Genomic DNA, 12,461 nt, shown 5'->3' on the forward strand with positions numbered 1-12,461 from the left:
TTTTGGATTGTGAATCATACTGGTGTGGCACCTGGCACATGAGCGGTCCTTATTGAACATAGCAATATGGAAGGTAGACAGAAATCACGGAACGCACAGAGGGTGGAAAAAAACAACTGGTCTGCATTAATAATTTGGTTTATCCCAAGTAACTGCTTGTGGGAAACAAGACATAAGGTAAGTTTCAGAACCTTACACTACTTTCTGAGCAATGGACAGAAGAATGGGTCATCTGCTAAGGACCGCTGGCAAAATGCTGTCCATCATTTGCTGCCTTCCCAATAAATTAATCCGTAGCTTATGCATCTATTATCCATTCGGAGGAATATGCACTAATACTTAAAGGCATTGCTGAGTGAGCAAGTGACTTAAAGACACGTTAAATAAAATGTGCACACCAAGTTATAAATTAAACAAATACTGCTGTGTATTGCCTGACCCAAAATCCCTTACATGCCATTGTTACTTGAATTCACACTCAAGTTGCATTAAAGCAAGGGTGTCCAACTTCGGCAACTTTAAGCACCCTGGACTTCAATTCCCAGAATTCCCCAGCTAGCCATGCTGGCTAGGGAATTCTGGGAGTTGAAGTCCACAAGTCTAAAAAGTTGCCAAGGATGGACAACCCTGCATTAAATTTTCTACCGAATGCTTCGCCAGGGAAAAATTAAACGCTTGAAGTAACATCCGTGCATCTATTCCAATGCACTATTCCAAAGTGTCACCTTCGACAGGTGTGTTTCTAATGGAACCTAACGACTTTGGAAAATTATTTTCAGATCCCTGCACGGCATGTTTAGACACATACAAAGCTCAGGAAATGAAAGCACTTTGCGTACTGCATAAGTAATTTCCCTTTTCCAAAAACAAAAAACCTTCAAAGAAAAAAAACCAACCAACTAAACCAACCAGCTTTGGCACGGTTTACAGTACAAGATTACAGGCACTTAAAAAATGATCACAGCAATTCTGCGGTTTGATTGATTTCAATCTTCGCATCAAACTTGAAAGGAAGCTGTGCAACAAATGTATAGGGGCTATTTGGATTTCAGGTCATTCTGGACTCAAACACAAGTAACTCTTCTTTCGCATCTCGAAGGCATCGTGGAAAAAATAAGAAACGGTAGCTTTGCACAAAATTGAATGGCTTCTTAAGTACTCCAAACACGGGAGAAAAAGTCCTGGCACAACATTGTAGAAGACTTCAGGGACTGTCCAATTACTTACAAATGTCCCAGACACACAGGCAATTCCATCAAGTCCATCATTAAGGTAGGAGACAAAAAGCTTGATTCTGTTTTTTTCTTCCTTTCTTTCGTTGCTGTTGCATTCATTTAACTTAAGGCTTTCACAGAAAGCGCGATCAATCTGAATGTTCAATTCAGCCCTAAAGAAACCGATGGGACTCTAAAACCGGGATGAAAATCTTAATGCAGCTCAAAATTAGAGAGAGAAAGAAAAAAGACAAGGCCATCCACACATGTATTGTATCGTGTGCGGGGATCCCGTGTTCTTATTAAAATTTAATATTTATTAGCAGCCTGTAGAATTAGCGAGGAAGTGTGGGTTGAAAATCAATGTCCCTTCCTGATCCCACCAAACCTGCTCTGAGTTGAGTGAACAGCACTAAGAGTCCCAAATTCACTTCTATGTGATGTTTCTTTGTCAAATTTTAACGTCTTGCGATTCCACCATCTTGCCCAGCGTTTTCTTAATCCTCAAGGCGGTCAGTCTAGAGGCTGGGTTGTGGGCCCAGCATTCGCACATTAACTTCAGTATGGCTCTTAAACACTGGAAACAGAACAGAAAAGAAAACCTCACAGAAAGGAAATACACCATAATAATATTAACCAACTGTGTAACATACGCCAGCCCCATTATGCCCAATTTACAACTGGTCACACTATCAGAGCGTTCATAACTGCCAGAGACATGGTAACGAGGTCAGCCAATGAATAGGGCTTAGTAACAAGGTCAGCCAATGGGAGCTGAGACAGTAAGGAGCCTGGGCGTGGCTTAGCTGTGCTAAGTTCTGAGAACTGAAATTAGTCTGCTGCTGGAACTGAAACCAATCTCTTTTCTCTACCATGTTGGAAGAACCACCCTTGGTATTGTATATAGTAATATATACATAATATATTATGTATATAAAGAGAAGTGAATCCTGCTGAATCAGTTACCTGTGTGTGCTTTCTGGATTTGATTTCTGCAACAAACTTTGACACACACAAATAAAAATAACATCAGGTCAAGCATGGGAAAACTCCAAAGTACATGAATTGACCAGGAATTCCATAATAATGAAATTCCTGGGCTTAATGAGAGAGAAACACAGATAGAGAAAGGAATGAGAAAAAGGAATGCCAGAAACTAGTAACAGAGGACTACATAGCATAAATTAAAGGATGAAACTACTGTAGTATCCTTTACTTTGGAGTTAATTATGGAAATACCCTTTATTTTGGAGTAAGGGGTAAATAAAAACAACAGAGGCAATAATAATAATACAAACAGGCAAAGAATATAAAAACTAATTTAAGAAGATATCTTTTTAAAAGAGTCTAGTAATGAGAAACCAGATTTTAGGAAATAAAAGTGTTTTAAATATCTACTCTTACTATTTTAAGACAAACAGTGCTTTACATATATGGGTAATCCATTGGCAAAAATATTAACAAAGTAACCAACTTCAAAGGTGTCCTTTGAACATTATTACGTTCAAAGTGCTTTGATGTTGCATTAATTATTCAACAAAATGATTTCTCAGAATAACACAATGTGACCAAGTTCTCCAGCACGGTGGATAGGATTGTTTAGTTTTGTTCTAAATTTGAAAGAAAAGCATTTTTTGTGCCTGCTCTAAACTTGTAATCCTGGAGGATGAAGAGATCCCAATCCGAAGCCAGCCAGGAGGCACGGAATCTTTTTGTAAGCAAGAGAAATAAAAAAAACCTGCAATCACAAGAGATTTAATTCCTTGTGTGGAGCTTACCTCATCGCTATTCCATCGATTTGACACCCCCGGACGCAGATGCTTCACACAAACTACCTCTCGCATATCCTCGAACGAGGGATCGCTCGGGACCATGTCATAATAGGGCAGTTGGTATTCTTCGACAATCCCTGCAAGAAATTCATGGCTGCTATAAATATTGGTGTCAGCCTCTGTTTTGCTGCTTGCTTTTTGGCTGCCATTGAAACGGGGAGGAAGGGCATGGTAGTTGGGTGAGGGAAATATTCTGTACCGGAGGACTGTTAATTGGGAGTTATTCTCACCATTCATTTGCGCATGTGGAAGGAGGGGAGTTTCCCACCATGGCCAACTGTCCGGCATACCAACCTGATGATGAGTTTTGAAGATGTCTCCCACCTGACAGCTGTGGAGATATACGATTGGACTATGGGCTGGGGTTACCAAGGGGAGGGGAATGGGTCATGTATTGATATCTAACGCTTTCGCGCGCTTTTACTCAGATCCAGCTTTGCTTAGCTTCTATTTACTTATAATTGGTAAAAGTACTCTTAATTCTGCAAAATGGAGTTGAGTGGTTTCTTTCTTGGTTATTAAGTGAAACAGCCTTGACATTTGGAATGAGTTACCAAATTTTTCGGACTGTAAGATGCACTATTTTGTCTCCCAAAAGGGGGTGAAAATGCCTGTGCGTCTTATAGACCAAATATTGCTGAAGTCCGTCCCCCCCCCGCCCCCTGGGGCCATTTTGTGGCCTCTGCATGCCTTTTTTTTTCCAGGCCTTTTTTTGGGCCTGTTTTGGAGACTTTTTTTGGCCCATTTTCAAAGTTTTTTCCTGCCCATTTCCCCCCCCCCAAAAAAAGGGTGTATGTGAAAAAAGCCTAAAAAAAAAAAGCAGATAAAAGCCTCCAAAACGGGCAAAAAAATGCCTCAGAAATGGGCTAAGAAAAGCCTTGAAAATGCGCCAAAAAAGCCTCAAAAACATGCTCCCCAAAACCCCCAAAATGGGCCAAAAATGGGCCCAAAACAGCCCAAAAAGTCTCAAAAAATGAGTAGAAAAAAGGCTGGAAAAGGGCTGAAGAGGCCAAAAACCTTTTCCTCTTCTAAATTTAGGTGTGTATTATAGTCAGGAGCATCTTATAATCTGAAAAATACGGCATGCGCTACACAGTCCATAGAAAATGTGCCTTTTATTCAATCTGCAGTTAAACTCTCACAGGCTCAATTTCCCCAGTATGAAGAATACTATGAACAAAAAGAGAGCCATTTGTGGCTTTCTCTATTTCTGGAGTAAATCTAATCAGTCCCAAAGAATGTCAATAAAATAGCACTAGACAGTCCACCTGCGTTCCAGTCTATTTGCATCCTATTTCTTGTGCAGAGGGTGTGGCAAAATATATATATATTAAAAAAAAAAAAAAAAAAAAAAAAAAACAAACAAACCCCTCATAACTAGTTAAAACAGCGTTCTAGAAAAGGACCTCAAGAAAGAGGGATTCTATATTATCCCGGGTTGTTCAGATGCCACTTTTAGTATTTAACAGAGTTAACAGAAGATGACCTTGGAGGTCTTCTAATTTAACCCCCTTGCTCAAGCAGGGAGACCCTACACCATTTCAGACAAATGGCTGTCCTCAGTCTCTTCTTAAAAGCCTCCAGTATAGGCAAACTGTAGGTAAAGGTAAAGGTTCCCCTCGCACATATGTGCTAATCATTCCTGACTCTAGGGGGCGGTGCTCATCTCCGTCTCAAAGCCAAAGAGCCAGCACTGTCTGAAGAACGCTGTTACCTTCCCACCAAAGGTGGTTCCTATTTTTCTACTTGCATTTTTACGTGCTTTCGAACTGCTAGGTTGGCAGAAGCTGGGACAAGTAATGGGAACTCACTCCGTTACGTGGCGCTAGGGATTCGAACCACTGACCTTTCTAATCAACAAGCTCAGCGTCTTAGCCACTGCATCCCTCACTTCCAAAGTAAACTATATCACTGATTGACTGTTCTACCTGTCAGGAAATTTCTCTTTATCTCTAGGTTGCTTCTCTCCTTGATCAATTTCCATTCATTGTTTCTTGTCCTGCCTTCAGGTGCTTTGGAAAACAGGCTGGCATCCTCTTCTTTCTGGCGGACCCTCAAATATGGGAACACTGCTATCCTTTTCACTAGACTAGCCATATCCAATTCCTGCAAGTCTCCACATGTTTTAGCCTCCAGACCCTTAATCTTCTTTGTTGCTCTATTGTTTAGTGCAAAAGGATTCCGGCAAAGAGGAACACAGAAGGTTCTGTTTGTACAGGTTTTGGGGGTGATTCTGTTATTGTTTTACCTCCTGTAATGCATCGCCGAGCCATTTCCCAAATGATCAAGCCGAAGCTGTAGATGTCGGCCATGATGTATGGCTGGAAATGATTCTTATTCAAAGTTTCATCCAGAACTTCAGGGGCCATATATCGTTTAGTGCCCACCCTTGTATTTATAGGGACATCGACTTCATTTGTATCACTAAAAGAAGGCAAAAGATATGAAAGAAGGTGACATGGGACGGAAGACGATGCAATTATGGTAATTACCATACAGAACATTTACGACGGTAATGTTTTCATGGAAACGCACCAAGATTAAACTAATATACCAATGAAGAACATTTTCAACTGCCTGTTTCTAAGACCGAAATTATGCTAATACAGTTACTTCTTGAGCATTAATGGAAGAGTATTACTGAAGATTCAGCATTGAAAGGATTTCTTCATGTTAATGGAAATATTTGAAGCTGCCGAGGAAGAGCAGAATCAATATGGAAATATGCCTTTTGATTTGAAGCCAGAGGTATTTTTAAATAGCTTGTGTTTTCAGAACGTCAGTCTAGATACCTTTTAACATTCATGTTGTCTTGATTATTCTTTTCATGTTCGTTTTACGAAGAAAACACTGAATTGCCTTTCATTATCTTTAAATGCTGAGTCTGTCTTTCTGATTCAAATCATCCATGGGAAGGAACAATGCTGTTTAGGTCCCGTGGGCAAGCAACCCATGGTATGACTCGTACCCTTGGCTCGAGATGTATGAGACTTAATGTTACCTGATGGGGGACTCTATTGCACTGGTCAAGATGATGTAATAGTAACAGTGCAATGATGATCTAGATCAGTGATGGCAAAGCTTTTAGGACCGAGTGCCCAAACTTCAAGGCGCGCGCATGCGCAGCAGAGACCCGAAGACCAGTTGGATGGTGGGAGGCGGGGCATCCCAACACCGGTAGCTCTGCCACAAGTGACATCTTTTTCCATCGTGAGTTTTTGTTTCGTCGTTTGTAAGGAAACAGAAGCTCATGAAAGAAATGCCACAGAGAGCTGAGCTGGGGGAACGGTGTGCATGCCCACAGAGAGACCTCTGTGTGCCACTTGTGGCATGTGGGCCATAGGTTCGCCATCACAGATCTAGATGATTTAACGATACAACAGAGTTAGAAGGAAAGTTGGGAGGTCTTCTAGTCCAACCCCCTGCTCAAACAGGTAAGCCTATACCTGTGATGGCGAATCTATGGTACGCGTGCCAGAAATGGCACACAGAGCCATCTCTCCGGGCATGCGAGCCATTGCCCATTGCTCTTCTGGGTTCTGGTGCGTCAGCCAGCTGCTCTTCACAAGCATGGGAGTGCCGGAAACTGGAAGAGCAGCTGCCCAATGTGCATGCGCACATCGGGAAGATGATCTTCTGGTTTCTGATGTGCGCATGGGCGTCACGCATGCATATGCAACAGAAACCAGAAGACTGGGTGGCTGGGCGGCTGTTCTTCTGGTTTCTGGCCCATGTGCGCACGAGCGCTCCCAGTTCGGCACTTGGTGCCGAAAAGATTCGCCAACACTGCCCTATACGATTCTGGACAACCAGTTGTCCAACCTCTTCTTAAAAACCTCCAGTGATGGAGCACTTACAACTTCTGAAGGCAAACTATTCTCCCGATTAATTGTTCTCTCTGTCATAAAATTTCTCTTTAGTTCTAGGTTGGATCTGTCTTTAATGATCTTCCACTCATTACTTCTTGTCCTGCCCTCAGATGCCCTCGGAGAATAGGTTGACATTCCCCCCCCCCCCCCGCTGTCTGTGGCAGTCCCTCAAATATTAGAAGACTGCTATCAAATCACCCCTAGTCCTTCTCTTCTGTAGATTAGACATACCCAGTTCTTGCAACCATTCAACGTAAGTTTTATCCTACAGCCCCCTTAATAATCTTTCTTGCTCTTCTCTGCACTCTTTCTAGAGTCTCAACGTATTTTTGTATTGTGGAGACCAGGATGCAATATTCCAAGTGTGGTCTTACCAGTGCAGCATAACACTTCATATGACCTTGATACTATCCTATTGTGGCCCAGCAGGAGCTGTTTGAGCTGCTGATGGACTCGGATAGCGAGGAACCCTATGAGTCTGCTATGGAAGATGTGGAGGATCCTGGGCAGGGTTCAGACTCAGAGCAGGGACCAGAGAGGCTGGTTGGCCACCAGGAGGCGCCTGAGGCATGGAGCAGTGGGGAAGATCAAAGGCAGTTTGTCCCTGATGCCATAAAGAGAAGGGCGGAGAAGCGGAAGCAACAGCTGCGGAGGCAGACCCATAAGAGATAATCAAGCCCAGGTAGTTGTGGCTTGGCCCCTCCCAAGAGAGTATATGAGTGAGAACTTGGGAGGGGTCCTTTTGCAGGACACAATCGTTCGTAACAGTCTTGAGGAACTCTTGTCTGGTCTGTTTTGTATTTCTGTTCTGTTTGGTTTGGGTTGCTGCCAACCCTTCTGGCATGAGAGTGTTGTATGGGCTTTCAGACAACGGAGTTGTAATTCCTGTGATTAAAGAGTGGCAAATAGCCAAGCCTGTGTCTGCGTTACTGCGCCGGAGGGGGGGTCAGAACACTATCCCTATGTTGATGCACCTCCAGGCTTCCTTGTATATATGAATACTGAATTTTCTTTATCAGTGCCTCTCAACCTTAGCAACTTTAAGTTGTGTGGACTTCCATTCTGGGAGTGGATTCCACATAGCTTAAAGATGCTAAGGTTGAGAAGCACTGTACTCTATAAAGCCACAGTGGCTTTATAGAGTGCAGTACTGCAGGGTAGTTCTGCTGCCTGCAATTTGGCAGTTCGAATCTCATCAGGCTCAAGGTTGACTCAGCCTTCCATCCTTCCAAGGTGGGTAAAATAAGGACCCAGATTGTTGGGGGCAAGAGGCTGACTCTGTAAAACTGCTTCGAGAGGACTGTAAAAGCACTGCAAAGCAGTATGGAACTCTAAGTGCTATTACTATAAGGAGGAGTCGATCGTCTACCTGTTAAATTTGACAGCGAGGCCCAAATCTGCAATGCAGCAGGTCCCGTTCCTTTTGATCAGAATGTTTTTGCTCTTCAGGTCTCTGTGAGCAATCGCAGGCTTGCCTTGGGTCCCATAGATTTCCGTGTGCAGGTGGCAGAGACCACACGCAGCAGAATAAGCCAGTTTCAGCAAAGCTCTGTTGTCCAGAGTGGTATACTGCAGGAAGTCATACAAGGATCCCTTTTCGTGGTAATCGGTGATTAGGTAGAGATGAGTCCAGGATCCTGTGCCTTTTATGTCTGCTGCGATGAATCCTGCACAATTTAGAATACAACGGGGGTTAAGTGCTTTCAATGAATCATTCAACAGAAAGCAAATTTAGAAATTAATAATGAATACATTAAAAAGCATTTTGGAGACACGAGGCAAGCTTCTTCACTCAGGTAGCTGTCAAACGATGTCCAGTTATTCAGCTTTTAGGAGAAAAGCCAAATGTTGCCCATAGCAATGACTGCTGATTCATTTTGAGACAGCTCATTTTCCCCATTTTTGAGTTTATGATTTAAGTTTTTCATCGCGGTGTTTCCAGGCTTCCTAATGTTAACAGTTAGGTGAAAAAAGTAGAAGATCCCACCTCCTATTGACATATCAAAATGTTATCTTCATTGAAACATTCAGAATTTTTTTCAACTATGCATCTTTTGAGGGATTTCTTGCATGCAGTCTCTTTTAAATAACCAGGGGATTTAAATTCAATGGGATTTAAATTCAATGGGATTTGATGTGGCCGCCGGAGACTTTTCTCTCTCTCTCTCATTCTCTCTCTCTCTTTTCTTTCTTTCTCTCTCTTTCCTTCCTTCCTCTCTTTTTCCCTTTTCTTTTTCCCCCTCTTTTTCCTTTCTGTTCTTTTTTCAACCGTTCCTTAATAGATTTATTGAAAGGTTTAGTGTCCCCCTTTGCACTTGATTTTTAATTTTAGATATCTGAGTTAGTGATAAATGTAGGAGCGTGCTTACTTTTTCCAGGTGAAATTTGCAGTTATGTTTATTTAAATTACAGAACGCAAATTGTAAATGTTGCATGACCTTCTATTACATTACATTCCCTTTTTCAATAGGATTGAAAATAAGAACTAACACTTATATGCATAGTAAGTTGAAAAGCTAAAAAAATTGTAAATGTACTTGCTTTTCCCCCCAACAAGATTGTACAGAAATGGCACACTCTACTGGCTGCAAATCCAATGGAATAAATTGGCTTACTCTGAATTTGAGGAATATAGCAGAAAATACTAGGGAATTTATCTCATCCAAGTGTTGTGGCTTCTAGGTTCAGAAGAAGCTTCTTCAGTTCAGTTCTTCAGAACTGAAGATAATGTTTTCAAGGGGACAAAGTCCAGTTGTCTTTTGGAAAAGCAAATTTGGAGCAACCATAACCTGGATGATTGAGAATCTCCATAGAAATTTCATAACTGGAAGAGCCCACCCAGAGCTCCATTCTGTTTTCGGTGTGAGATGAGAAGATATGGTTGATTGAAAGATTTTTGTGGCCCGCCAGCAGATCTGGCAACGGATTCGGACAGTGAAGAAGTTGGGGAGGAACATGGGCCAGTCCTGGAGTCTGGGGAAGGCTCTGATGAGGGCTCTGTGTCGGAGGCAGAGAGAGAGCCAGGGCCATCGAACAGTTATAAGCTGCCTTCAGAATCAGACATCAGTGAGGCAGATGAACAGCTAGAGCTTGTTCCCAGTATGCGCATGCGCAGAGTTGCCAGACGAAGGGAACAGCTAAAGAATAGGGGTCAACTTGGGAGTAAGGCCATAGGTGGAAGATGAATGACCCCTCCCAGGAGAAATAAAAGGAGCGAAGGGGGAGTGGAGTTTGCAGGAGACAATTAGTTCGCTTAATCCGCCTCTCGTCCCAGAGTGTATGGTACGAATGGCCTGCTGGGGAGAACGGGGGCCGCAGGAGGGGAGGAGGGGTCTATGGGGACGGGCCGAAGCATCCCGGTGATGTTTGGGAGAGGCAGATACGACGGGAGTTACAGGGCTAGCCATTACCAGGGAAGGAGGGTTCGCTACGTCACAGTGATCCCTCCTTCCAGCCCTGATAGCTCAACTCAAGAACCGGGTGGCAAGAGATGTCAGGGCCCTGGTCTCAGGTTGCTGTTGCTAAATGCCAGGTCTATGATTCATAAAGCTCCCCTCATCCGGGACTTAATATTAGACGAGGGGGCAGACCTGGCATGTATTACTGAAACCTGGCTGGGCCACGAGGGAGGAGTCCCCCTCTCAGAAATGTGCCCAGAAGGGTTTCAGGTGCTCCACCAACCGTGACACCAGAGAAGGGGTGAAGGAGTGGCAGCCATCATCTGAGAGTCATTAGTCCCTCATGGGATCCCTGCTCCGGAGACTGTCGGGTGTGAGTCCCTTCTGGTGAAGTTGGACCTAGGGGGTCAAGTGGGCTTGTTTCTAATGTACCTACCTCCCAGCTGCGTTACAACAGCCCTCCCCTCGCTCCTCGAGTCAGTAGCCGGGTTGGCGGTTGAGTTCCCCAGACTGATAGTACTGGGGGACTTCAACCTGCCATCTCTCAGCGAACGCTCGGATGGAGCACAGGAGTTCATGGCTTCCATGACAACCATGGACTTGACCCAGGTAATTCAGGGTCCGACTCATACAGCAGGTCACACGCTCGATCTCGTGTTTCTCTCGGGACAGTGGAGATGTGATCTGGAATTGAAGGGCATTGAGATCTCGCCCTTGTCATGGTCAGATCACTTCCTACTGAGGCTTGACTTTTGGAAACTACTCCCCCACTGCAGGGAGGAGGAACCAATTAGGTGGTTCCACCCCAGGCGCCTGATGGACCCTTTGGGATTTCAGACGGCGCTTGGAGAGATACCTGACTCCCTTGCCCACAATCCGGCAGAGTCCTTGGTTGCTGCTTGGAATACAGCGGTGGCTGAGGCTCTGGACCGGATCGCGCCTTTGTGGCCTCTCCACGGCAGTGGATCCAGGAGGGCCCCTTGGTTTACCGAGGAACTCCAGGAGATGAAGCGCCAAAAGAGACGCCTAGAGCGATGTTGGAGGGCTAGTAACTCTGAATCCGACCGAACACAACTAAGAGCCTTTATTAGGACTTATTTAGTGGCGATACGGGCGGCAAAAGGTGCTCATTTTCCCGCTCTTATTGCGTCCGTAGAATCTCGCCCGGCCGCCCTGTTTAGGATAACCTGCTCCCTCCTGAAAGGGAGGGGTGTGGGAGAGCCCTTACAGGGAAGAGCTGAGGAATTTGTTCAGTTTCTGTCGGACAAAGTTGCTTGGATTCGGACGGACCTGGACTCCACTTGGACAGTACCAGCTGAGATGCTGGGGGAGGGCCTTGATTTCTTGGAGCGAGTTCCAGCTTGTCGCTCCTGAGGAAGTGGACAAGGCCATGGGAGCGGTGAGTGCCTCCACCTGCTTACTGGACCTGTGTCCCTCCTGGCTGGTCTCGACCAGCAGAGAGGTAACACAAGGCTGGCTCCAGAGGATTGTTAATACCTCTCTTCAGGAGGGATCTTTCCTGCACCCTCTGAAGGATGCGGTGGTAAGACCCCTCTTTAAGAAGCCTTCCCTGGACCCAGCTATCCTTAATAACTACCGTCCAGTCTCCAACCTCCCTTTTGTAGGGAAGGTTGTTGAGAAGGTGGTGGCCTTTCAACTCCGACGGACCTTGGATGAAGCAGACTATCTAGATCCCTTTCAGTCGGGTTTCAGGCCTGGTTACTCCACCGAAACTGCTTTGGTCGCGCTGATCGATGATCTCTGGTGGGCCAGGGATAGAGGACATTCCTCTATCCTGGTGCTTCTTGACCTCTCAGTGGCTTTCGATACTATCGACCATGGTATCCTTCTGCGATGGTTATGGGAGATGGGAATGGGAGGCACCGTTTTACGGTGGTTCTCCTCCTACCTCTCGGACAGGTCGCAGTCGGTGTTGGTTGGAGGACAGAAATCGACCACTAGGCCCCTCAAATATGGGGTGCCGCAGGGCTCGGTCCTGTCCCCCCTCCTATTTAATATCTACATGAAACCACTGGGTAAGATCATACCCCGGCACGGGATTAAATATCATCAATATGCGGACGATACCCAACTGTATCTGTCCGCCCCCTGCAAACTCAGCGAAGCGGTGGAAGTGATGTCCCAGTG

At 44.8% G+C, this 12,461-nt stretch overlaps 1 protein-coding gene across 1 annotated transcript in view; it reads right to left on the bottom strand.

The window, feature by feature from the left end:
* The window catches only part of BMPR1A (bone morphogenetic protein receptor type 1A), a 77,183-nt gene continuing 64,722 nt past the window's right edge, over window positions 1–12,461 (bottom strand). The window contains exons 9-12 of the mRNA XM_032231890.1: window positions 8,285–8,582; window positions 5,295–5,470; window positions 2,993–3,123; window positions 1–1,791 (exon numbers count right to left, since the gene is read on the bottom strand). Coding sequence (XP_032087781.1) covers window positions 1,666–1,791; window positions 2,993–3,123; window positions 5,295–5,470; window positions 8,285–8,582 — 731 coding nt within the window. The 3' untranslated portion in view covers window positions 1–1,665. The remainder of the gene's footprint in view (window positions 1,792–2,992; window positions 3,124–5,294; window positions 5,471–8,284; window positions 8,583–12,461) is intronic.

Source organism: Thamnophis elegans, chromosome 15 (genome assembly GCF_009769535.1).
Source record: "Thamnophis elegans isolate rThaEle1 chromosome 15, rThaEle1.pri, whole genome shotgun sequence".
NCBI lineage: Eukaryota > Metazoa > Chordata > Lepidosauria > Squamata > Colubridae > Thamnophis > Thamnophis elegans.